The sequence below is a fragment of the Artemia sp. Qi Xiang Cuo genome, chromosome 2, assembly GCF_049724085.1.
Source record: "Artemia sp. Qi Xiang Cuo chromosome 2, ASM4972408v1, whole genome shotgun sequence".
Classification (NCBI taxonomy): domain Eukaryota; kingdom Metazoa; phylum Arthropoda; class Branchiopoda; order Anostraca; family Artemiidae; genus Artemia; species Artemia sp. Qi Xiang Cuo.
The window spans coordinates 32555045-32580322 of record NC_142795.1 but is presented as its reverse complement, the minus strand read 5'-3'; the positions used below and the strand labels follow the sequence as shown (position 1 = coordinate 32580322).

General features: G+C 37.3%; 2 protein-coding genes across 2 annotated transcripts in view; one reads left to right on the top strand and one right to left on the bottom strand.

Moving 5' to 3' along the window:
• LOC148955155 (uncharacterized) overlaps positions 1 to 7259 on the bottom strand; it is a 65200-nt gene extending 57941 nt beyond the window's left edge. The window contains exon 1 of the mRNA XM_089106240.1: positions 7217 to 7259. Coding sequence (XP_088962366.1) covers positions 7217 to 7243 — 27 coding nt within the window. The 5' untranslated portion in view covers positions 7244 to 7259. The remainder of the gene's footprint in view (positions 1 to 7216) is intronic.
• Positions 7260 to 13757: 6498 nt separating this feature from the next.
• TM9SF3 (transmembrane 9 superfamily protein member 3) overlaps positions 13758 to 25278 on the top strand; it is a 696120-nt gene continuing 684599 nt past the window's right edge. Inside the window, exon 1 of the mRNA XM_089100609.1 lies at positions 13758 to 13891. The gene's annotated coding sequence lies outside the window, so the exon portion shown is untranslated. The remainder of the gene's footprint in view (positions 13892 to 25278) is intronic.

Below are 25278 nucleotides of genomic sequence, written 5' to 3'. Positions count from 1 at the left end.
ATCAACCCACAAAATGGACCCAAAGTATAGTATATTATCTTGTTAAATCTTAATAAAGCACTGAGTCCAAGATCGCTTCAAAGAATAAAATCAACTTCGGAGAAAAAATTATGTTACGGGAAGATGTTTTTGAAATCCTCCTTCCCCCAAACTCAAAATTTTCCAAAATTTTACTTTCGAAGTTTTTTTAAATATTTCTAAAGCGCTAAGACATAGAGCACTACAAATATCAGAATCAACTGCAAACGATAATTTATGTTAAGGGAAGATGTTTTTGTAATCCCCCTTCCCCCCACACTGACAATTTTATTAAATTATACTTTAGGTGATGTGCAAATATTTATCAAGCACTAAGACATAGAGTGCTAAAACATAAGAATCGACTTCAGAGGACACGTTATATCACGGGAAGAGGTTTTTAAAATCGCCCGCCCCCCGAATAAACATGCCCCAGTGGAAAATAAGGCTTTTCAAATTTTAAATTATCAACCAGATTTTAAAGTATGAAGGGGGACTGGGATGACAGGTAAGGGAGATTCCAAAAACATCTTCCCGTAACATAATTTGTCCTCTGAAGTCAATTCTGATATTTGTAGTGCTCTATCTATTAGGGTGAATCAGGGAAAGTCCGACAGTGGGGTAAGTCCGATACCGACCTTCAATTTGTCTATGGTCCATTGTATCTGTGGGAGGCTTTCATATTTTCTTCCATATTAGTAGCAGTAGGCAACAGTGCCATCAACGTCTGGCAGAGGTAGTACATTTTCTGGTCAGAGGATTTTGAAGTTTTTTGGATAGCGTTTTTTGAGGAACACAGGTAACTGACTTTACCTTAACTTATGCAGATTATAAAGTAAGAGAGATAGAGAATTGTTTTTTTCTTTATTAGAAACTAGAAGACCAGGAGCATCTTCCTGATTTTTTAAAACAAGCTAATGTTATTAGTTGAACAGATAAGAGGGCTGTCGGTCTTACCCCCGATAAACCCCATCTGGGGAAAGTCCGACATGTCGGTCTTACCCCCTACGGGGGAAGTTTGGCTGGGGTGTCGGACTTACCCCATGTTACCAAAGATGGATATTTTAAATGGTAGAACAGATTCTAAGCTTTAGATAATAAAGGTTGAAGCCAGTAACCATCCTTAGATGGCTTTACTAACTTAGTGGAATGTAGTGTTGTGTTGATCATTCATGTATTGCAGTTCTGTGCCTGCTTTCGTTTATCTTTCTCCCCTGTAATTTTTTTTTCGTCTTAACCTTTACTTGTGACCTGCCGTGCAAAAAGTGTAGCAAAGTAGAAATGCTACTTGGCATGTATCAAATTTGTTGGCAGATTTTGTCTGAAAATACCCTTTTTACATATAAAATAATGTTTGCTCAAAGAAAAGGTGCCAAAACACAAGTCGTGCTCCGCCGTGCAAAAAGTGGGATAGCATAGTAGCAATGCTACTGGACAGTTTTCATGGCCTAGTAAAATTTGTTGGCATTTTTTTTCAAAAATACCAGTGCTTCCACTATCCCCAAATTTTTGGGGATTCCCCCCAAAATCTGTCTTCTCATAAACATTCTCAAAATCGGTTCCCTAAAAATCCTCTTTCTTTCAGGGTTGCCACACCTAGTGAATTATCATGGACGACAATCCACCCATAGTAACTATTACTTTCACTTGACTTGAAATAATTTTTTCACTGTTTTCAAAAGTTTATGTCTCAATTATTTACTACACATCAAAACCAGACATAGATTACTGAATTACTGACCTTTCTTCCTATGCTAGTAAAAGTATACTGACCTTTTTATAGTTGTAGGACAGTGATCAATGAATATTAAGAATGCAGTTGGGTGTGTATTATTTTTATAATACCAATATCATTGGAGTGTACAACTCAATCCATAAACTACCAGCAGTAAGCTATATACTGTATACTTGAGACTTTGAATACTATACACCATTAGCAGTATTAGAGTAAATATGAGACAGTACTTTAATATGATTAAATATGATTAAGAAAACTATTGATATTTCTAACCGCAAGCTATACTTAGTTACATTTGTTACTTTTCTAAAAATTTTACCTATAGAAATACTTCTTGCTCAAAGAAAACCTGTCAAATCACGGATTTTGCTGCTAAAGTGTTGGCAGCTTTTGAAATTCTGCTACTGGCTGTTTTGGATTTTTTTGCACACCTGCTTGTGACAGTTTTTCGAATACATTAATCAATTCATTCATAATTCCCCTTCGAATAAGTTCATCCATTCATTCATAATTCCTTTGTCTTTTCTAGATGCCTAGAAATTATGTTCGGAAAACACAACGCGGGGTTGGAGGAACATATGATGCAACTCAGCTACAAAACTCGCTAGCAGAGATATCTTCAAAGAGAATGTCTATGCTACAGGCTCCAAAAGTATTTCAAATACCGCACACTACCTTGCATGACCATCTTATGAAGAAGACAAAAGTCAAAAAAATAGTTTGTGGTGGAGGGAGGAGTCAAGAAATTCCTGCTGAAATAGAAAAGGATATGGCTCAGGGTCTCCGAATACTTTGAAAAGTGGGGCATAGGTCTCAGCAAGCATTAATTGCTTGACCAAGTCCAAGAATATCTAATCAAGAAAAAGTTCAAACAAGATTTAAGGACAACCAACCTGTTCATGACTGATGTGTGGTGTTCAAGTGCCGAAACACAATTTCACTAAATGAACTAGACAGGTTAGAAAACAAAAGACTTTTGCAGCAATCTGACCCCTTCATAATATATGGTTTTTATGAGCTTTTGTATGAAACTGCCATGGCAATGGATATTCTTGACAAGCCTCAATGCCGGTTTAATTTGGATGAGATATCTTTCTGCAGGGATCCTAGAAGTATGAAAGTTGCTGGAGCCAAAGGCTCACCAGCCACTTATAGAACAGGTGCTAATGGATGTGAAAATACAACTGCCTTGGTTTGTATCAGTGCAAATGGAGAAAAACTCACACCTTGAATAGTTTTCTCTGCAAAGAATACCGGGACCTCATGGTTACCTGTAGATGGAGCTTACCCTGGTGCATCTTACTCATCTACCAATAAAGGGTGGATGACGTCTGATCTCTTTATGAACTGGTTTGAATTCCAGTTTCTTCCTCATGTAAAGGGAAAAGCACTTCTCATCTTAGATGGACATGGCACACATGCTCTTGCAAAACTTGCAAAGCTTTCTCTTGCTCTTGCAAAACTTGCAAACGAAATTAACGTGACAATTCTCAAGCTACCTCCACATGCTTCAACCTCTCGATAAAGTGGTTTTCAAGGGAATGAAAGTGTCTTATGATCAGAATCTCTCGAAATGGCAGAGGGAGCATCCTGGCAACATCCTGTCAAAGAAGGATTTTGTATATCTCTTATCAAAGGTATGGGATACCTATTTCACTCCTAGCCTGATTAAAAAGTCGTTCAAAGCAACTGGAATCTTTGACCTGAGTGTTCCAATGAGAGTAAACCCATTCGTAATTGACCAAACCAAGTTTGAACCTACCAAGTTGAGACGCTATGCACAAATGAAAAAGGAGCAAGAGAAAAATTCAGGCACATCTAAAGTCACAACCACTGTCAACACTGAACTAGAAAAATTACCTTTTCTGTTACCTTTAGTCCAAAGAGGTTGCTTGGCAACCAATCAAAAACTTTTGAAAAGATTCTTCTTCACTCAATCAAGCGGCCCGACCTACCATCAGTTTCAGGAATAGAAAAACGGAAGAAAATTGCAAGAGAGGCAGAAGTGATAACATCAAAAGAACATCTAGAGGTGCTTAAGAGAGAAGAAAATCTGAAAGCAAAAGGAAAAGTGAAGAAGAAAAGTTCAGATGGGAAGGGTATAAAATCGAAAAAAAAAATTTTCCTAAGAGGGAAGCCAATAGAGATATTGGTGATAGCGAATCAGACATCAGCCTTGAACTTGGCTCTTATGAGGATTATCAGAGTATTCAAGATACTATTCAAGAAAGTGACAGCAATGACAAGGAGACACCCAGTAAGCAAAAGATTGTTCCCAAGCTAAATAAGTATTATGCAGTTAGATACAATGCAAGGAATGACGAACAAGGTTACATAGGAAGGGTTCTAGACTTTCCTGACGAGGGAAAATTTAAGCTCAAGTTTCTTCACTGCTTGCGCCTTGCCACCTACTCTTTCAATTGGCCAAAGAAAGACGATTTCGATACTGTAGATGACAAATACATTAAGCAGGACTAGTAAACTTAGTGGGAAAACCGGACCATTTGAAATAGCCCAAATCCGTCAGGTTATTGTATCGTACAAGGCAGTTACTAGCAAGCGTCAGTAGATCTTTGTTTTATGCCCATACACGTGAGCTACAACATATCTGAGTAACTTTTTGTATCTGGAGTCAAACCATATTTTGTGTGATATGTTTTTCTTTTTTAAAATACAAGCAATCATTTACATTCAGTGATTTGTGCACCTCGGCTATGATACTTGTAATGTTTATCTGTTGGGTAAGTCCGACACTGTCGGAGTTACCCCACAGCAGCAGAAAAAAGTATGGTCTGGCCTTTTGATGCCAGTCAGTTTGACATAAAAATTGTTTGCTTATGGACTTATAGTGATTCCTTGATGCCCTATAAGATGGTGAAGTCATATCATTTTTGACATATTGTTGAAAAAAGCTAGTAGGATATGTTGCACTTCCCCCAAAGCTGGGATAAGTCCAACATAGCAGACTGCACCAACTTTGAGACCTGGTGATGGGCTACAAGCACAGTATATGGGAAAATCAGAAATTTAATAATATGGGAAAATGCTGTAAAAAAAAAAGGTTGATAGAAGATGATATGAGAGAATCACAAAAAAAAAAATCTTAAGTCAATTTAACAAAAAAAAACATGTTAAGGTGTCGGACTTTCCCCGATTCACCCTAGTGCTTTAGAAATATTTAAAAAAGCTTCTAAAGTAAAATTTTAGAAAATTTTGAGTTTGGGGGGAAGGGGGATTCTAAAAACCTCTTCCCGTGATATAACGTGTCCTCTGAAGTCGATTCTGATGTTTTTAGCACTCAATGTCTTAGTGCTTTAGAAATATTTAAAAAGCACCTAAAGAATAATTTTAGAAAATTTTTAGATTGGGGGAAGTGTGATTTTAAAAACCTCTTCCCGTGATATAACGTGTCCTCTGAAGTCGATTCTGATGTTTTTAGCACTCTATGTCTTAGCGCTTTAGAAATATTTAAAAATCTACTAAAGAAGAATTTTGGAAAATTTTGAGTTTGGGATGAAGGGGGATTTTAAATACAACTTCCCGTGATATAACGTGTCCTCTGAAGTCGATTCTGATGTTTTTAGCACTCTATGTCTTAGCGCTTTAGAACTATTTAAAAAAGCTTTGAAAGTAAATTTTTGGAAATTTTTGAGTTTGGGGGAAGGGGGATTTCAAAAACATCTTCCCATAACAAAATTTTTCCTCTGAAGTCGATTCCGATATTTCTAGCGCTCTATGTCTTAGCGCTTTAGAAATATTTAAAAAACCTTCTAAAGTAGAATTTTGGAAAATTTTGAGTTTGGGGGGAAGGTGGATTTTCAAAACCTCTTCCCGTAGAGTGCTTTGAAAATCCTCCTTGAAGGAGGATTTTCAATACCTCTTCCCGTCGCACTCTAGGTTTTAGCGCTTTAGAAATATTTAAAAAGCTCCTAAAGTAGAATTTTAGAAAATTTTGAGTTTGGGAAGAAGGGGGGTTTTAAAAACCTCTTCCCGTGATATAACGTGTCCTCTGAAGTCGATTCTGATGTTTTTAGTACTCTATGTCTTAGCTCTTTAGAAATATTTAAAAAAGCTTCTAAAGTAGAATTTTGGAAAATTTTGAGTTTGGGTGGAAGGGGGGTTTTAAAACCATCTTCCCGTGATATAACGTGTCCTCTGAAGTCGAGTCTGAAAATTTTAGCGCTCTATCTATTAGTGCTTTAAAAATATTTAAAAAAGCTTATAAATTATATTTTTGGTAATTTTTGAGTTTGGGGGGAAGGGGGATTTTAAAAACCTCTTCCCGTGATATAACGTGTCCTCTGAAGTCGATTCTGATGTTTTTAGCACTCTATCTCTTAGAGCTTTAGAAATATTTAAAAAGCTTCAAAATTATAATTTTGGAAAATTTTGAGTTTGGGAGGACGGGGGATTTTAAAAACAACTTCCCTTGATATAAAGTGTCCTCTGAAGTCTATTCTGATGTTTTTAGCCCTCTATCTATTAGTGCTTTAGAAATATTTAAAAAGATTTTAAAATAAAATTTTGGAAAATTTTGAGTTAGGGTGGAAGGGGGATTTTAAAAACCTCTTCCCCTGATATAACGTGTCCTCTTAAGTCTAGTCTTAAAATTGTATCTCTATATCTCGGAGTTATTTATATATATTAAAAATCTTATAAATTAAAATGTGGTAAATTTTGAGTTTGGGTGGAAGGGGGATTTTTAAAACCACTTTCCGTGATATAACGTGTCATCTGAAGTCGAGTCTGATGTTTTTAGCACTTTATCTATTAATGCTTCATAAACATCTTCCTATGACATAATTTGTCCTCTAAAAAGGATTAGGTTATTTTTACTGATATCTCTTGTGAAATCCTTTCCCTAATTAATACAGTTTAAATGGTCTTATCAACAGAGTCGTTTGGCATGTGCCTGCTAACCTTAAGGGTCAGGGTGTCTGATAAGGCAAGTGTGACATCACAACTAACCAGGTTTCATATACCATAAAGGAAGTCAGCATGGGTTGAAAATTAAATGGCTTAGGATTTAAATAGGATTTTGGAATATATTTTAATGAACAAGGTTAAAAGCAGAAGTTGTGTAAGGTAAGCAGTGATTTATATTTATGATAGTAATATAGGATGAAATATGAGTTAAAAACAACTAGTAATGTGCAGTAATTTACCATTATATAGAGGGGGGATGAGGGGAGGTCGGGACTTCAAAGGACCTGCCCGGGACAAACCTTAGCATGTACATCCATCCCTGAAAGTTTAATTTTCCTAACCCAACTCCTTTCCAAGATAGCCAAAAGTAACTAAAGTAGAATTTTACCGTTTTTTTTTTATACACTGCCATCACTTGCTTTTTGAATTCATTGTTGTAATTTTAAACCAATTTTAGCACTAAGAAAATGCTGTCTTAAGAAACAGCATAGGCCTAGTCTAAGCAGGGCAAAACTAATCCTGATCTACTTTTACCTTGGTATATAGCTGCCAGGAAGTCATTTACTTTTGCACTTCACAATTTGAAAGCTTGATCCAAACTAAACAATGAAATAAAAGAATTGAATAGAATCAATGAAATTCTTTTTAGCACTGCCAAATGAACGGTACAAAATTATACAGCAGTAAGAGCCAATATTTCGGTATCTTCTTTTTCCGGAGAAGTTTACCTCCAGACGACAAAAAAACGATACAAAACTAGGATTTTGTCAACCCAGGACGCATAGCTATTTGTACTTTGGACTATTTTAATCAAAATAGCTATCTCAAAATTTTGATCGAATGCATTTGGGGAAATTGAGGTTGTAGGGGGGGGGGGAGGAAGACTAGTTGTCCTCCGAACACTTGAGTATTAAAAAGGGCCATATCACCCCTTCCATATGAAGTACCTCTGGGAAAAAGAATAGCAACTCTTTGAAGATTTACGGCTCTTTACTATAAGCAATGCTATAGCGTTGCCTCTGATAAATTAAAAAAACATCTTCCTCAAAAGAAGCTTTTAAAGAAAATTAATGAGCTACTTTGTCCCTTAAGACGAGCGGTAATAATGTCAAAAAGTAATTTATGTGTAAAACTAACATAAATCACTATCAGTAAATAAGTGAAACCCCAAACAAACAGAAATAACAATAAATAATCAAAATAAACTAAAAACACGCAGAAACTCCAGCAAACGGGAAAGGATACCGCCACCTATTAAAACGTCACTTGTACTTTACTGAAAAAAAATTCTCACTTAGAGCTGATTGTCACAGCATCGGCAACAAAAAAAAAGAAAATTATCATATTAACTAAACTGAAATACAGAGATACAATTACTGACAATTGTTATTATATGTTGTAGTTTCTGTTCGTTTTAAGTTCAATTTGATTATTTATTGTAATTTCTCCTTATTTGGGTTTCCTTCATTATTAATAAAGATTTACGTGTCTTTTATACTTGAACTTCAACTAACACACAAGTACTTGTCCAATAAAAGAGTTATACTTATTCCCACCATTTACTCGTGCTATTTAAACATTTTTGCCTCTCAATTACTCAGACTTTCTGTCTTGGCTGTTTTCTACAATTAATTAAAAAAAAAAATTTAAGCAAAATAAGTTTTTCAAAAAAAAGTAAAGAACTCCATTAAACCAAAAATGAACAAAAATAGAATCAAATAATCTATAAAGAGTACAATTAACTTAAATCAGTATCAATAAATAAATGAAACCCAAAACAAACAGAAATTAAAATAAGTCAAACTCAAAACGAGCAGAAATTAATCTGAGTAAATTTCTAAACCTCATGTTTTCTAAAACCCAGAATATAATTTGTACTTCACGGAAAAAAAATAAAATGTATTTCCTGAAAAAAATGTGCATCGTCAGTTTAATATACACATGCTGGTATTCATTCCTTAACATCTTAATTAATTTTTGTTTTCTTAAAGTTATTAGTGAAAACATCTAAAATAATTTTTTTCACTCAAGAACAAATTATATTCTGGCTTTTAAAAAGGATAGGGTTTAGAACCATACTCAGATTAATTTCTGCTCGTTTTGAGTTTGACTTATTTTAATTTCTGCTTGTTTAGGTTTCATTTATTTATTGATACCGATTTGTGGTAGTTGTATGCTTGGTAGATTATTTGATTCTATTTTTGTTTATTTTTGGTTTAATGGAGTTCTTTACTTTTACTTGAAAAACATATTTTGTCCAAAAAGTTTTTTTTGATTAATTCCTGTTCGTTTCATATTGACATAGTCTTTTTCAGGGAGAAAGACTGAGCCGCGTCTAAAGTTAAACAACCGTCCCTTCCATAAAAACCTTTAATGACCCCTAAGCATAACTTACAACCCTTGCCCCTAATCTATGGGGTTTGTTTGAACTCCAAAAGCCTTGTTATATGATATTTAGACTATTTTGAATAGAATGGCTATCTCAAAATTTCTATTAGACGCATTTCGGGTCATAATGACGTGTGTGTAGGGGTGAGAGGGTAGCTGCCCTCTGATCACTTTGACTTTGAAAAAGAGCACTAGATAGTCTTATTACCAATTCAATGAGTCCCCTTTGAAGTTTAAATGACTATGCTTTCTATAAAAACCCTATATGTCCCTAGGATACAAATTACAACCCTTGCCCTGAGGGCTGAGGGGATTTTTTATCCTCAAAGACATAATTTCCCGACCTTTCTGATAGGTTTAACAAAATGGCTATATCAAAATTTTGAATGGAAGTGTTTGGGGAAATGATAGGCGTGGAGGGAGACCGACCCTTGTCATGTGGGCTAAGAGGAGGATTGTCATCCTCAAATACATTGTTTTGAGACCATTCAACTACGTTGAACAAATTGGCCACATAAAATGTTGACTGGAAATGCTTGGGAAAATGATGGGCGTTGGGGGGGGGGATTCTCCTGCTGAGTACTTTCGACTATTAAAAAGGGCAATAGATAATTTCAATTTCGAATCGAAAGAGCCCTTTTTAAAGTTTTTACGACAACACTTTCTATGTCACATTATATGCCCCCCAGAGCATAACTTACAGCCTTAGCCCTGAGGGCTGTTGGGTGTCGTCATACTCAAAAACATAATTTCGGATCCTTCAACTACGTTCAACAAAATTGCAATATCAAAATGTTGATCGGAAGTGTTTGGAGAAATGATGGGTATGGGAGGGAGGGGCTTTCGCCCTCCGATCGCTTTTGACTATTAATAAGGGCACTAGACCTCTCATTTCCTAATTGAATGAGTCCTTTTCGAAGTTTCTACGACAACGCTAGCAAAAACTAATTTCCAGAACTTTAAACTACGTTGAACAAAATGTTTATCTCAAAATTTTGATTGGATGTTTGAGAAATGGTAGGCTTGAGAGGGGCGTTATTTGCCCTCCAATCACCTTCGACTATTAAATAGGGCGCTAACGCTTTCAATTTCCAATCGAATGAGCCCTTTTAGAAGTTTCTACAACAACGCTTTCTATAAAACCTTATATGCCCCCAGGGCATAACTTACAACCCTTGCGCTGGGGGCTATGCGGGAGTGTTATCCGCAAAGACATAATTTCTGGACTTTTCAACTACGTTGAACAAAATGGCTATCTCAAAATTTTTATTGGATGTGTTTGGGGAAACTGTGGGTGAGGGAGGGCTGTTAGTTTTCCTCCAATGACTTTTGACTATTAAAAACGTTACTGGCCCTTCGAACGTTTCGAAGTTTCTACTACAACACTCTGTAAGAACCTTATATGCCCCCAGGGCATAACTTACAACCATTGCCCTGAGAAGCGGGGGGGGGGGCGGTTCAGCCTCAAAGACATAATATCCAGAACTTTCAACTGCCTTGAAAAAAAATGGCTATCTCAAATTTCTGACCGGATGTGTTTGGGGAAATGGTGGGCGTGAGAGGGAGGTTAGTTGCCCTCCAATCAGTTTCGACTAGCGTATTAAAAAGGGCATTAGCACTTTCAATTTCCAATTGAATGAGCTTTTTTTTAAGTTTCTACGACAACATTTTCTATAAGGAAAACTTTATATGCCCCCAGGGCATAACTTAAAACCTTAGCCCTGAGGGCTTGGGGGAGTGTCATCCTCAAAGACCTGATTTCCAGAACTTCCATCTACGTTGAACAAAATGGCTATCTAAAAATTTTTATTCGATGTTTTTGGGGAAATAATGAGCTTGAGAGGGGGGCTAGTTGCCCTCTGATCACTTTCGGCTATTAGAAAGGGCACTAGCCCTTTCAATTTCCAATCAAATGAGCCCTTTTTGAAGTCACTGCAATAATGCTTTCTATAAGAACCTTATATGACCCCAGGGCATAATTTATAACCCTTGCTCTGAGGGGTTTGGGGGTTTGTCATCCTCAAAATCATAATTTCTAGAACTTTCAACTACGTTGAACAAAATAGCTATCTCGAAATTCTAATTAAATGTGTTTGGGGAAATGGTGGGCATGAGAGGGGGGTTAATCGCTCTCCATTTACTTTCGACTATAAAAAGGGCACTAGCGCTTTCAATTTTCAATCAAATGACCCCTTTTTGAAGTTTTTACGACGACACTTTCTATAAAAACCTTATTTGCCCCCAGGGTATAACTTACAACCCTTGCCTTGAGGGCTCTGTGGGGGTTGTCATTCTAAAAAGACCTAATTTCCAGAACTTTTAACTACGTTGAACAAAATTAATATCTCAAAATTTTCATTGGATGTGTTTAGGGAAATGGAAGGCGTGAGAGGGGGGTTAGATGCCCTCCAATTACTTTCAACTGTTAAAAGGGCAATAGCCCTTTCAATTTTCAATCGAATAAGCCCTTTTTGAAGTTTTACAACAACGTTTTCTATAAAAAAAAACCTCATATGCCTCCAGGGCATAGCTTACAACCCTTGCCCAGAGGGCTGTGGAGGATTGTCATCCTCAAAGACATAATTTCCAGAACTTTCAACTACGTTGAAAAAAATGGTTATCTCAGAATTTCGATTCTATGTGTTTGGGAAAATGGTGGCCGCGAGAAGGGAGTAGTTGCCCACCAATTTTTTTCGACTATTAAAAAGGCCAATAGCCATTTCAATTTCCAATGGAGTATGCCCTTTTTGAAGTTTCTACGACAACGCTTTCTATAAAAACCCTTGATGCCCCCAGGGCATAACTTACAACCCTTGCCCTGAAGGCTCTGGGAGAAGGGGGTTGTCATCCTTAAAGACCTAATTTCCCAAACTTTCAACTACGTTGAACAAAATGACTATCTAAAAATATTGGTTGTATGTGTTTGGGCAAAAGGTGGGCGTGAGAGGGGATTAGTTGCCCTCCAATCACTTTCGACTATCAAAAAGGGCACTAGGCCTTTGAATTTCCAATCAAATGTGCCCCTTTTCAAGTTTCTAGAACAAAGCTGTCAATAAAAACCTTATATGCCCCCGAGGTATAACTTATAACCCTTGCCCTGAGGGCTCTGAGGGGTTATCATCCTCAAAGACCTAATATCCAGAATTTTCAACTAGGTTGAACAAAATGCCTATCTCAAAATTTTGATTGGATGATTTTGGATAAATGGTGGGCGTGGAAGGAGTGTTAGTTGCCTTCCAATCACTTTTGACTATTGAAAAGGGCACTAGCCCTTTCAACGTCCAATTGAATGAGCCTTTTTTGAAGTTTCTACGACAATACTTTCAATGAAAACCTTATATGCCCCCAGTGCATAATTTATAACCCTTGTCCTAATGACTGTGGGGGGGGGGGGGTGGTGGTTGTCATCCTCAAAGACCTAATTGAACAAAATGGTTATCTCAAAATTTTGATTGGATGTGTTTGGGGAAAATGTGAGCCTGAGAGGGGGGTTAGTTTTCCTCCAATCACTTTTGACTATTGAAAAGGGTACTAGCCCTTTGAATTTCCAATCGAATGAGCTTTTTTTTGAAGTTTCTACGACAACGCTTTCTACAAAAATCTTATATGCCCCCAGGGCATAACTTACAACCCTCGCTTTGAGGGCTGTGGGGGAGTGTCCTTCTCAAAAACATAATTTCTGTCTGGAAATCAATTACGCTGAACAAAATGGCTACCTCAAAATTTTGATCAGATGTGTTTTGGGAAATTGTGGGCGTGGAAGGGGTGTTAGTTGCCTTCCAATCACTTTTGACTATTAAAAAGGGCACCCGCCACTCCAACTTCCAATCGAATGAGCCCTTTTCGAAGTTTCTACGACAACTCTTTCGATACAAAGTGCCCTGGTCTAAAACCAAAAAAAAACACATTATGCCAACATCGTTCTTTACTTTGGCAGCGCTGTTGCGCTACCTACGATTAGCCATCTCTTAATTTCTAGTGCAAAATACTTGATTTTCAATTCAAGAGTCATACTTTTTCCCAACATTTACCCGCCCCATTTAAACATTTTGCCTCTCAATTACTCGGGCTATCTTTCTTGGCTTTTTTTTTGACAATTAGCCATGTCTTGACGCCTACTGCAAGACATTCGATTTTCAATCCAAGATCAACGGAGTATGTACATAAAAGAAGCATGTACATAGCAGAAGTTAAGCCAGAACTATGTCATACTTTCTGTTTATGGTCTAATGTCCATAGCGCTCATTCCAGTCTAAAGAGCTAGGCACACGTAGCTGATTTCGGGAACTGATTTCAGCATCAGTGGACAAACGAAAGCGGTAAGAAAAATTTGGTTGAAAGAAAAATTTATTGGGCAAAATTTTCCAAACAAAAAATCATGGACACAAATAGTCAACTGGAGTCTATTAATTGTTACTTTATTAATTTTAGCTTAGTTCTCAGTTTAATTATCAAGCTCAGTAGTCGGGTCTTTCACCACAGATACCTCTGGCTGACTATTTATTTGTATCCCTATTTTTTGGCGATGATCATGATGAAAATCAGCGCTGATTTTGAAAATCTGTTGAAAATTTTTCAACCTCAAATCGACGCCGATTTCCTTTAAAATCGGCGCTGATTTGGAAATCAGTTCCTGAAATCAGCTATGTCTGCCCAGCCCTTAATGTTCCAAAGCGCGAGAAAATGCCTTATGTCAGTTTAAATTTCAATTTGTTTCAGGAAGAAATAGAAGAACACTAGTAAGCTAGAAGATTTTGCTCCACAAAAATTGCGAAGACTTCTGAACTTGAGAAACTTTATTTATGTAAAATAATTATCAAGGTAAGTTGCTTAAATCTCTTTCAGTTGCATGATACAATTAAAAATAGGGAATACTATGATAAACATATAGCCTAGCATAGTGGTTGGCAACTTATTTAGGAAACAACCTAGGCCTGAAAGAATACAAGTTGTAGAATAGGCATGGCCTACCATTAGATTCCTTCTTTTATTTTATTTCAAAAAATCGCGGTTGCTTTTTTGCAAATGTTTTTTTTTTTTACCATTTCAAATAATATTTTATCTACTAGGCTATAGGTAAATATTTACCAAATCATATTATTGAGTTAGGAATAGCCTAGTCTATACAAAATTGAAGTAATGGGAATCATATTATTTGTGCTATACCTAGGGTCATCTAAGAGGGGGGGGGTACATTGTAGAAAATCAACCATGATTTTTGGAACAGCATAACATAAAATAAGGAATATAATAGACCTTGTAGGCTACTACTTTTATCTGTTTATGGTGATTTCCTTCAGGAGTGGTCAACACCTATATATTTATCCTAGCCTAATGTTTTTGTGTTTGGACACTTCTAAAAGAAACATGGTAAGTAAATACAAGTAGGCCTAGTAGGTTACCATGAGCTTCCTTATCTGTGTATATTTTATTGCTCCCCCTCCTCTGGTGGCTCCAGACATAGCTCTAGTGAATGCTGTAAGATTTTATTTATTAACTTATCATGTTCCCTTCCTTAATTATCATTTCAAAAGTTTTTTTATCCTCAATTCCATTTTAATAACTCAAGAGAAACTAAAAATTGAAGATTTAAGAATGTGAGAAAACCAGTTTTAAGAAATGCATGATGTTTCATTAGATTAATATATCATGTGAGCTATGTCTTTAAGACCACCAGGGGATAGAGGGTAGGTTGTGTGCATTGTCAGAAAAGCAACCATGATATTTAGAAAGAGTACAGTAACATCTGGTATGTTTTAAAACCCTAGAGAAGTGGACAGAGGTTCAAAAATTTTAACTTCTCACTATTAAAAATCAAAAATACATCATGTCCTACCAAGGACTGTCTGGTAATGCACACCCACCTATTCTGTGGTCCCCAGCTACAAGAAAACGTTAACCTCAAAGAAGAAAAGATTTATAACCATGTGTCTGAAAATGTGCTTTAGCAGAGTGATGTTGAAGAAAAAAGGTAAGTTTAAAAAAAGTCTGATATTTAAGTCATTTGTTGTCTTTTTGAAATTTTCTTTTTGGGTATGCCTGATCAGTTGGCACTCACTGTAAGGGAGGGTGAATGGTAACATAACAGGTGCTAGAATTGCAGAAAATCTTGATTTTCTGGAAAAGGTTTGGATGGTCTGCTAAGGTTTAAATTTTTTTTTGCTCTCAGATCCATAATTTTTGCAGTCTGTGGAAGGCTTAGATCAAAATTTTCATGGAAGAAAGTGATGAATTTAACATTTTCAGGCCAGTAGCAGTTATCAGTTCTCTTCTAGAGAAGTGGACCCTGTTTGAAAAGTTTTGGACAGTTTGAAATGACAGAATTTGAACTTTTTATTGCCTTTTCAAATCATTGCTGACATGTTCAAATAAATACCAAATGATTTTACTTGAAAGAACAGTATTCCAGAAGGTTTCAAAATTTAGGAAGGGTTCAAATTTTGGATTTCTTTTTAAATTTACTACATTGTTTTCTCTCCTTATCCTTGTGCTAAAACTCATTTTTCATAATTTTCCTATCCTCAGCAGAAATAAGTGTTGTTAAGAATGTAGCCCAGTGAAGACTAAAAAAGATTGACCCACTTTGTATGTAAAAGAAAACTTGTGTTATAGGTTACTGAAAATGGATTTGACTTTGACTTTATTGTCTGTTGTTTCTGATCTGCTTTTATTTCAGGCAAACTAGACTTGGGAGAGTTGATGCCACTGGGGCTGCTACAGAAGATGAAAAGGAACCAAACTTTCCAGCCAAAGTTTATAACACCTACTAACATTAAAGGATCAAAAGATGATAGTGACTGGGAAGAGGAAGTGAAACCTGAGAAAAGGCAAAAAACAAAGCACTAAAATTTGGCACCTGAGAAATATGCACTTGCCTGAAAAAAAAACAGTTCTAGGGAAATATGTTCTTGCTCCCAAAGAAGATTCTGAGTTGCAATTCAACATTGCAGCTGTTGAATGGGAAAACTACACAGAACACAGAGATGTAAGTTTTGCAGAGCGTACAGATGGAACAGCTCCACAAGTGAAGGAGAAGAGAATGAAAAAGACACCAGCAACTGGATGAGGAGACTACAAAACTTATAAAAATTCCATCTTTAAGCAAGCTGTTGAAGATTACTTCATGGGACTCCAAGATGAAATTAATAGCAAAGAAGTGCTTGATTCCTGTAACAATGTTGCAGAACCATATAGTCAAGAAAAAGGAGGAGGGGTTCAAAGTAGAGAACAAGAAGAAACAAACAAGGGGCAAACTTTGTGGACCTTCTAATCTAAGCCAGGCTGAGGAAGAAAAAACTGGAGCAGTTTGTTTTGTGGAACCAGAGAATTGGTTTCCCATTATCAAAAGCTAACCTGCTCAACACAGTGACAATTATGATCAAAAAAGCAAACTACAGGGCTTCATCAGAGACTAGAAAACCAATCAAGCACTGGTATTATTCCTTTCTGAAATGACATCCTGGCATTTCCAAACAAAAACTTGAGAATTTTCATTGAGGGTGTTCTTCTGTAATGTGCAAAGAGATTGAAAACTGGCATCTTAACCATGAAAACTACTTGAAAGAAAAAGGACTTGAAGAGTTTCTGGATCCAGCTGTGGACCCCCAAAGAATATGGAATGCAGATGAGACAAGTTTTTTGTTCCTTCCTCATGGAAAAAATGTTCTTGCAAATCAGGGCAGCCACCAAGTTATATGGAACACAGGTGGAAAAGAGAAAATGAACCTTACTGTTCTGTTTATGGTCAATGTTGCTGGCGACTATGCAAAGCTTTGTATTGTTTACAGGTACAAGTCAAGAAAAGTGCACAAAAACTGTTGCAAATGCTTGTCCAGGCTCCTTGTATCCCTCTGCATCAGAGATTGGTTGGATGCAGGACCCAAACTTTTGTGACAGTATGAAAAATGTTCTGGTTCTTTACCTGAATCAAAACAACATCCAGAGACCTGTACTCATGTTTCCTGGCAGGCATGCCTCTCATATTACAATCAAACTGAGTGAATTATGCAAAGAAAAACAAATTGAATTGGTAATACTGCTGCCAAATGCTATGTTTATTCTGCAACCTCTTGATCCTGCTGTTTTTAGGAGTCTGAAGGAAAGATGGAAAGAATTTTTGAGGAAAAAAGACTGAAGTTAGAGTCAGAGACTGCCAACCAAGGTTTGAAGTGACCAAAATAAGTTTTGCAGCAGTGATAGCAGAATTTGTGCCAAACAGTATGAACAAAGAGACTATCAAAAGCAGATTCCGCGCTTGCAGTCTATATCCATTGGACATAGCCATGATTGATCTTGAGAAGCTTGCAGTGCATGTTGAGTCACCTGACAACACTATTTTTGTTGTAAACATTGACAATATTCAGGAAAAAAATTGCAGTCCTGTCTCAGATCAACTTGTCCAAGCTTTGGAGAGCACAATAGGAGATGACAAAGTTGAAGATTTTTGGAATATTGCCTGTATGCAGTTGAAACCAAAGCTGGAAGATGAGAGCCTCTTCAAGATTTGGATTGAACTGACAGGGCAGAAGGCTTTAGAATTACAGGAAACCACAGCTAGTCCAACTGATTGTTCCTCCCCGCCTAGTCAAAAAGAAGATGGACCTACCTCATCCACCTTACCAGGCTGTTAGACAGAAACCTGGTCTACCTTGCAAACTGAGACATAAACCAGGCCTACTTCATTGGTCTCCCAAACTTGTGCAAATGAAACAGTGACCTAACCCCTAAACTCACCAGTCAGTCAAGAAGAAGACCTTGACACTAGTCTTCTCACCTTTGTTGATAACTTCCAAGTTCCTGAGCCAGAAATCCCTGTGGACGAGATTTTCAAAGGTGACAGTGCTGAAATGGCAATGGCAACACTTCATCAAACCACACCAAAGCCCAATGGCACACTCCTCAAAAGTTGGCTTCTCAGATTGCAGAATGTCTTAGACTGCTGTTAACTCATAAGAAGGCTCCTGTGAATACTATCAAGAAAAGGCAAGTATTTCATCAACATCTTACAAACAAAGACTTTCAAGACCAGAAGGACAAAAAGCAGAAGCAGCTGTCTAAGCATTGCAGTATGTCAGCTAGGAGTAAAGAAGCTGAGTCTTAAATTAGTCCAATCAAACACTTTGCTTAGTGACTTGAAATCAGACACCATCCCAGTAAGAAAGGTGGTCCCAGAGCCAGTCAAAGTTGAGCTGGAAAAGTACTATCCAGTTTGGCTCAGCAGAAAGAAAGGCAAAAAGGGTTGGTTTATTTGTCAAGTGATAGGCTTCCCTGATGAAGCACAAGTCGAGCTTAAATTCATGAAGTGGTTGAACTTTAAAGAAAAAGTCCTCAGGTGGCCTAAGATTGACGACATTGCTGTCATCGCCAAAGAAATGGCGTTTTACAGAGGTGTTGAACTAGTCTTATCTAGTCCTTTCCACCTCAAAAATATTAAAGACCTAGAACTGGCCTATGTTAGCTTTTGCCATAAGTTTTGAACTGTGATTCATCTGTACCTATTTTGTATCTTTTTCTATTTTTATCTGAATAATCAAAGTAAATAACGGAAATAAAATTACTTTTGAACCATTGGGGATATAAAACATGGGGGTTCAAAAAGTTTTGAACCCTCAACTATGACGTTTCTGGTTATTTTCGAACTGGTTCAAAATCACTGGACAAATATTTGAACACCCCAGCCACTTCTTGATGGGTTTGAATTATTGCAGAAAATGGACCAATTGTGCTCTTTTACAGTATTTGAGCAAGCTAATTAGCATAGAAGCATAAAAAAATTATGATACTTGTGAATGGTTCTTTTACCCAGTGAGAAACCATTTTTGTCCTCAACATGTTAGATGTTGAGAAGAGAAATGTGAGAAATGCTTGGATATGCATTTTTCAAAAAAGGTTTGAATCATGCTGGAAGTTACCCTTTAGGATAAGGAATCTCATCGTATTGCCTTTATTTATTTAACATGCTTCCTTTAGAAGTGGCCAATCACTGAAAATTTACCAAACATGCCCTGTATTCAATATTGCTTATTGCAATTGGTTTTCATCACTGAAAAATGGTTTCTTTTAAAGAAAATGGTTTTCATTGGCTGTTATATACAAAAATCAGTTACAATTGATTGGAGCAATCTATACTTAACATGGAAAAAGATTTGTGCTACTTTTTATTGTATGAGTATGTTTGCCTCAGAAATGATCAAATGCTGAATGTTTATCTTACCTTAAATCATGCTTGCTAGCAATTCAGGTAAATCTAGTTTTTGCCAGTCAGTGATGATAGGGTTGTGAGACATCTGCTGCATCCCATTGCGTGAGCTGCAATTTCAGGAATTGGTCCCTGTCACTAAAATTACTTTTTGTGCTTTTTGGGGATATATCACTTTTTTTGGGGACTTGCCACTATTTTGGGGAAGTGTAACTTTTGTCACTATTTTCATGAATTTGTTACTAAAGTCATTATTTCTTGTTCTTGTTTTCTGCTTTTTTTCAGCAATCTAGCAAACTAATAGAAGGTAGGACAGCTGATTTCTTAGAAAAGGTAAGTTTTACTCTTGATAAGCAATCCTATCATAGCTGCTCATAGGTTTTGTGACTGAGCATCTACCCAAACTGGCTGCTGAGAAGATGCACAGTTTGGCCAAGCTTCTTCAGTTATGTTTCCAGTATTTGCCTCTTGTTTTATGTTTGGTTGTTACCTGTACAGGATACAAACTAAGACCCATCAGTTTAGCAAAGGTGACACAATAGAATTGCCAATAGTAAGGCCATGATGCTCCAATGTTTTATTACTTTTTTTCCCCAGAGGCACTTCATATGGAAGAGGTGCTTGTATAAAGTTTGGAGGGGGTACATTTGATTGGAAATTGGAAGTTCTAGTGCCCTTTTTAAGATTCAAAAGTGATCAGAGGGCAACTAGCCCCCTCCTGCACTCCCTTTTCCTCAAATGCATCTAATTCAAATTTTGAGATAGCTATTTCGTTCAAAATAGTTCAAATATCAGATAAAAAAACTCTGGTGTCAATACAATGCCCTAGAGCCTAGAGGCATATGTTTTAAGTTATGCCTTGGGGGCATATAAGGTTTTTCATGGAAGGACTGGTTGTATAAACTTTGGAGGGAGCTCATTCAATTGGAAATTGAAAGTTCTAGTTCCCTTTTTAAGAGTCAAAAGGGAACAGATTACAACTAGCCCCCTTCCCTCTTTTCCTCAAATGCATCCAATCAAATTTTGAGATAGCCATTTTGTTCAAAATAGATGAAAGATCATATAGCAAAAACTCCAGGGTTGATACAACCCCTCAGAGCCCGGGGCCACTGTTGCAAGATATGCCCCAGGGGTATATAAGGTTTTTATGGGAAGGTTTTTAAAATAGTTCAAAGATCAGGTCAGCCCAATCCCCACCCCCACTAAAAAAAATTATTGACAATATTTTAATCCAAAATTTTAGGAAGCTGACCCCTGGCCCTCCCTCCATTCCCCCCCCCGCCCGAAAAAAAACAACTTATTAACAATATTTTATCGCAAAAATTATGGGGACTGACCCCAGCCCTCCATGGTTTGACCTCCCCCCAATAAAAAATAACCAATGATAAATCATAGGAGTTGCCTTGGACCAACCCCCCCCCCCTCCCAAAAAAAAGAAAAGAAATAATGATATTTTATTCCAAAAACAATGGGAACTGACTCCTGGCCCTCCCTCCATGCCCCCCCCCCCCAAAAAAAAAACAGTATTAACAGTATTTTATTCCAAAATATATGGGATTTGACCCCTGGCCCTCCATGGACCAATCCCTCTCCCCCCAAAAAATAATGATAAATCATAAGAGCTGACCCTGGTCCTACCCTCATGGCCTGACCCTCCCCCCCCCCAAAAAAAAAACAACAACAAACAAGTGATGATATTTTATTCCAAGAACCCAGGGAGTTGACCCCTGGCTCTCCCTCCATGGCCTGACCCTCCTCGCAAAAAAACTTATCAATGATATTTTATTCAAAAAATCACGGAAGCTGACCCCTAGCCCTCTATCCCCATCCCATAAAAGACTTACTAACAATATTTTATTCAAATAATCACGGGAACTGACTCTTGGCCCTCCCTCCGGAGCCTGACCCCCCCCCCCCCCAAAAAAACAAAACAAAAACAAACAACTTATTAACAGTATTTTATTCCAAAAATCTTGGGAAATGACTCCCTCCATGGCCTGACCTCCCTGGCAAAAAACCTATTAATGATATTTTATTCTAAAAATTATGGTAGCTGACCCCTGGCCCCCTATCCATGGCCCCCTCTCCCAAAAAAGAAGTATTAGCAATATTTAATTCTAAAAGTCATGGGAGCCGACTCTTGGCCCTCCCTCCGGAGCCTGACATCCCCCTCCCCCCAAAAAACAACAACTTATTAACAATATTTTATTGCAAAAATCTTGGGAACTGACTCCCTCCCTCCCCCCCCACCCCCAAAAAAATATTAACGATATTATATTCAAAAATCATGAAAGCTGACCCCTAACCCTCCCTCCACGGCCCAACCGTAAATCCCTAAACGAAAAACAAACTTATTAACACTATTTTAGTCCAAAAATCATTGGAGCTGACCCTTGGCCCTCCGTCCATGGCCTGACCATGGGGCCATACTGCATCAAACCTAAAGCGCCAATGATGCAGTAGGCTTTAAACTTTTACAGTTAGAGAAGGAGGCAGTACCCGAACTCTTCTTTTTAGTGGTTTTTGTTCTTTTTAAGCTTGATTTGAATATTTGTACTCGTTTTTAGGTTTATTTATTCATTTATATTAGAAGAATGTTGCATGTTTTTTATTGTTATCACTGTTTATTTAATATCTGTTTGTTTTGGGTTTTATTTATTCTTTAATAGTAATTTTGGGTCGTTTTGAGTTTGAGGTATTATAGGTTTTTAGTTCTTCTGATCTTAAGCTTAATATGGCCTTTACTTTTTTTTGAAAAACTTCTTTTTCGGAAAGTTTTTGTTTGTTTTTTATTGTCAAAATTTCAAGTTTTTCTTAAGTCCCTATTCAAAAATATATTTTTTTTATATCCAGATATTTAAATATTTAAAATACAGATAATATTCCAGTGAGTAATTTATTTTTGGATTACGATATCTTAAATATTTTTTTTCGGGGGGTGGGGGTGGGGTATTGGGCCATGGAGAGCCAGGGGTCAGCTCCCATAAGTTTTGGAACAAAATATTGTCATTAGTTTTTTGGGGTCGGGCCTTGGATGGCCAGGGATCAGCTCCCATAAGTTTTGGAATAAAATATCATTAATAATTTTTTGGGAATAGGGGGATCTGGCCTTGGAGGGGCAGGGATCAGCTCCCTTAAATTTTGGAATGAAACATAGCTAATATTTTTCTTGTGGGGATTGGGCTGTGGAAGGAGGACCAGGGGTATAAAATATCGTTAAAAAGTTGTTTATGGGAGGGGGTCGGGCCTTGGAGGGAAGGCCAAGGGCCAGCTTCGATGATTTTTGGAATAAAATATTGTTAAGGAGAGGGTGGGTAATATTGTGGGGAGCGGGGGTTGGGACATGGTGGGCGGGTTTGGGGTCAGTTTCCATGACTTTGGGAATAAAATGTCGTTAATTAGTTATTTTTTGGGGGGAGGGGCGTTCCGGGCCACGGAGGGAGGGCCAGGGCTCAGTTCCCATGATTTTTGGAATAAAGTATCGTTAATAAGGGTTTTTTTTTTTGGGGGGGGGGGGTGCTGGGCCACGGAGAGAGGGCCAGGAGTGAGTTCCCATGATTTTTGGAATAAAATATTGATAATAATTGTTTTTTGGGGATTGGGGATCCACGGAGGATGGTCAAGTGATCACTTCCCAGGGGGGGGGGGGTCGGACCATGGAGAGAGGGCCAGGGGGAAGTTCCCATGGTTTTCTGAATAAAATATCGTTAATAAGTTGTTTTTTGGGGGGTTTGCCATGGAGGGAGGGTCAGGTGTCAGCTCCTATGATTTTTGGAATAAATTATCGTTAATAAGTTTTTAGGAGGGGGTGGGTTCGGGCCACGGAGGAAGGACCAGGAGTCAGTTCCCATAATTTTTGGAATAAAATTTTATTAATGATTTTTTTTTTTGGGGGGGGGGGCAATAAAGGGAGGGCCAAGGATCAGCTTCCGAAATTTTCGGATTAAATATTGTTATGTTTTTTTTTAGCAGCGGTGGGGGCCGGGTCTATCTTATCTTTGAACTATTTTAAAAACCTTATATGCCCTTAGGGCATATATTGCAACAGTGGCCCCAAGCTCTTAGAGCTTGTGTCAACCCCCCGTTTTTTGTTATATGATCTTTGGTCTATTTTGAACAAAATGGCTATCTAAAAAAATCGATTGGATGCATTTGGGGAAAAGAGGGCAGAAGGGGGCTAGTTGTCCTCTGGTCCCTTTTGACTCTTAAAAACTATGAACTTTCAATTAGGAACTAGGAACTATGACTTTCAATTTCCAATCGAATGAGCCCACTCCGGAGTTTATACAACCAGCCCTTTCATGAAAAGCCTTATATACCCCCAGGACATAACTACAACACTTGCCTCCAGGCCCTAGGGTGTTATGTGGAGTAGTGTCGACCCTGGACCTTCTGTTATCTGATCTTCGAACTATTTCGAACAAAAAGACTATCTCAAAACTTTTATTGGATGCATTTGGGGGAAAAAGGGAATAGGGGGGCTAGTTGACCTCTGATTACATTTGACTCTTGAAAAAGGCACTAGAACTTCCAATTTTCCATCGAATGAGCCCCCTCCGAAGTTTATACGAGGACACCTTCCATATGAGGTGCCCTTGGGAAAAAATTATAAAACATTGAAGCCTTATGGCCTTTACTGTATGAATTTTATGGACTTTACTCTTTAAGTATCTTGAGGCTGGCAGAAACAGGTTTGGGTATGATTTTGTTATTGTGATTTTTACTGGATACACAGCATGGCAATAGAAAGCAATAGAATTGTTAATTGTGCTAATTAATTTTATTGTGAGACGTTTGTCATTGAGTGATAAGTTGGTATTCAATTAGCCCTTGTGTTTGCAATGTATCAGCTTATTTGCAAGTACTTATTCTCTTTTAATGAACAGTTCTATTTGGACCTTGGGTCTATAGCTTTATTACTCAGTCTAAAAGGCTGTCTGACTTCAGTCTCTTTTGTTGGACATAATGCATCAAAAAAATAAGTGTATCAAAGTGCTGGTAATTATAATTTTAAAATGCTGAAATATTTCCTGAAATAAAATTACGATAGGTCTGTGTGGTGCTAAAGATAATCTAGAGCCGTTGTTTTATTAAGGTAAATTAAGGCTGTAAGCAATAATTTTATTTCCCTTTGCAGCTATGGTATATAAGGTCTGTAAACAAAAATTTGCTTTTTTCCTTACAGTCAAGAGTGTGAGTTATCTCTTTTCTGTGAGAAGACTGAGATATTAGTAATCCTATCTCAGATCCAAGAAGTTAATTTATATAGCAAACTTGCCTTAGTAAACCCAGTCTGTTAATATAAATGAATAGAAAGGACTTCAGGTAGGATTGTACAGTCCTTCCTTGCCGCCAGAAATTGGTGCTATCTGTAAGCTGGGACTCTTCGTCCACTCCTTACAGAACAAACGAAATTTCTTAGCTGGGTATTAGTTCCCTACCTCAGATCCAAGAAGTTATTTGATTAGCACACTGGCCTTAGTAAACTCATTATGTCAATATAAATAAATATAAGCAGCTACAAGCAGGATGTTATCTCTTGTCTGTGAAAAGATTGAGATATTAGTAATCCTATCTCAGATCCAAGAAGTTAATTTATATAGCAAACTTGCCTTAGTAAACCCAGTCTGTTAATATAAATGAATAGAAAGGACTTCAAGTAGGATTGTACAGTCCTTCCTTGCCGCCAGAAATTGGTGCTATCTGTAAGCTGGGACTCTTCGTCCACTCCTTACAGAACAAAATGAAGTTTCTTAGCTGGGTATTAGTTCCCTACCTCAGATCCAAGAAGTTATTTGATTAGCACACTGGCCTTAGTAACCCCATTATGTCAATATAAATATATATAAGCAGCTACAAGCAGGATAAAAATGTCAGTGTCTGACATGATTATTGGCTAGTAACTCCAGTTTCCTTTAATATTCCCTTGTTTCAAGTTTTGGTAAAAAAAAAAAAGATAGTCAGATGGTCACGGTCTTTTAGAGCAAGTAATATAATATAGCAATAGGCC